General features: G+C 44.0%; 1 protein-coding gene across 1 annotated transcript in view; it reads left to right on the top strand.

The window, feature by feature from the left end:
* Window positions 1-687: 687 nt before the first annotated feature.
* LOC103598429 (protein FAM205A-like) overlaps window positions 688-2210 on the top strand; it is a 6160-nt gene continuing 4637 nt past the window's right edge. Inside the window, exons 1-3 of the mRNA XM_008582420.1 lie at window positions 688-831; window positions 1468-1513; window positions 2015-2075. Coding sequence (XP_008580642.1) covers window positions 688-831; window positions 1468-1513; window positions 2015-2075 — 251 coding nt within the window. The remainder of the gene's footprint in view (window positions 832-1467; window positions 1514-2014; window positions 2076-2210) is intronic.

Here is a 2210-nt window from a genome sequence, read left to right as displayed (position 1 = left end):
ATGTGCCTCAGTGGAAGACAGTGTTTACAATCTCTTCCCACCCATCTTCAAGCTTCAGGCCAGACTAGGTAGACACAGCCACCTTGGCATTTCTCTGCCACATCAGCCATGGTCCCCTTCCTGCATCTCTGTGACTGATCATCCCTTGACTGAAAAATCAAACCTCTACATGTCCAAGCCATAAGCAGACACTGCCCTCCCTAAACTCCCATGTATTTCTCAGGTATATATCCAGGACAAGAGGGGGAGTTGGTGGACGTTTCTTTGTCCCAACCACTTTTTCTCATAAGGTGCCTTGTATGCCAAAGCCCTCATTTTTCTGAGGATGGGTGGCAAGAAAGTTGTTGTGAAGGAGAGAGCCAAGCCACCAGTCTGGTGTAGGGGATAAAGAGCAAAGAGAAAGTGGGAAACAGACACTGCTTGCAAGCATGGCACCTTTAGTCCCAGGCTCTGTAACCTTTAAAGATAACCAGACACCCTCATTTATGTACCGAAACATTATATAAGCTTCTCTACTACACATGCCTTAAGAAACAGGAGGGCTTTGTGATGCAGACTGGTGGCCTGGTTCCGTCTTCTGTGAGGTGGACATGACAAGGCCTAGCATTGCGAGTCATTAGGGACCAGGACCCTGAATGCCTCAATAATAGGGAAGGCTGGCCTCTTCATGCTAATGAGGTTTAGGCCATGCTGAGCCCTACTTTTACTCTGGAGGATGTTGGATATCTCTTATATACCTATGCCTCCATCTTCATCATTATCCTAATTATCTGGCAAGTGAAAAGGAATTACAATGGATTGAAGGTGGAACCTAAAAAGAGCTGCTGCCGGGTAGGGAAACACTATCACCACAATTGAACTAATTAAGCCTCAGATATGAAACTTTTAAGTTCTTGGTGTCTCTCCTTATAACCCCTCCCCACCAATTTTTATGCTATTTTTTCAGTTACTTTTATATAGTCTTTTCATCTCAGAATGTGGAAGTAATTCCTTACCAGGCCTTCTTTGCAGCATACTCTAATTGAAAAGCCAAGAACCTCTCTATTTGACTTGAGTAGAGACCTATATGATATGGGATCTCAGAAATCCTCCCAATGTGTGGGATTTTTCTAGTTGGAGGTCCCTTAAGGCATTTTAAAACTGGAGTCAATCGACTATTAGAAACACATGCCCTTTAATCTGTTCTGTTCTTTCCTTTACTTCATCATCAGTTGCCAGCAGAACTTTTCCTGGGAATTGGATGGGAGGTATAGAGTTTGGAAAAGCCTCAAAGCAAATCAGAAATCAGCAGAGAAGGAAAATGTTGGGGTGAAGAAAGGTGAAGTAGATAAAAGAAATGTAGCCGAGTATAAAATACAAACAGAAATGTAGAAAGGGAGTGGGAAATGTATATAAGCTTCATCTCATTTTGGATATGAAAAAGAAAATAGTGTCCCAGCTTGACATTCTAATGTTTTTGTCTTTAAGCGTCACCGGAAAGACAGGCAAAGGGCTAGAGATGCAGCATTAAGAGGTAAAGTCCCAGTCTGTCCTCTGACTCTCTTCCACTGTGGGTGAAACTCCCATGGACCCAGTCCCTCTATGACCCCAGTGCCAGGTGCTCTCAACCACTGAAGGCTCCATTTCCCAAATAGACAACTTTCACAGAAAATTTCTGTGGGTGGGAAATCAGAACTTGGAAATATTCCAAAATTATCTACATTATTTCCATGGGAATAAAGAATTGAGGAATTAGGGCAGATGTCCTTAACTGTGTCATTTACTAGTTTTACAGCCCTCTGGAAGTCACTTCGTCCCTCAGTCTTGTCCTCCATAAAATGGGCATCTGAGGATCTTCCCTCACTCAGTGTAGTTGTGAAGATCAAGTATAGAGAATAAGTATACAGAGGTATGTTAGAGCACTGACATTTTAGGGTTTTCTGTCCCCTCTCAAAGAGAGTCAAAGGCATACAGCTTCCTATAGATATCCCTGAAACTCTCCCACATGACATTACACTGTCTCCTGGTTCCTCAGCTAGGAGAACTTCCCAGGAAGAAGCTGAGAAGCCACAGGAGCTGCTCTCTGCCATGAAAAGGTGATCTCTTGGTTTTTGCATTCTCCCAGATCCCAGACTGGCCTGTGATGATTTCTCAGCTTGGCCTGGGGCAGGGATGAGGAGAGGGATAACGGATGGGAGGGAGACATACACAGTGGGTGCTGGCTCACTGGT

This window comes from Galeopterus variegatus, unplaced genomic scaffold (assembly GCF_000696425.1).
Source record: "Galeopterus variegatus unplaced genomic scaffold, G_variegatus-3.0.2 Scaffold2606, whole genome shotgun sequence".
Lineage (NCBI taxonomy): Eukaryota > Metazoa > Chordata > Mammalia > Dermoptera > Cynocephalidae > Galeopterus > Galeopterus variegatus.
Note: the sequence above shows the minus strand (reverse complement) of the source record. Positions and strands in the feature narration are given on the sequence as shown.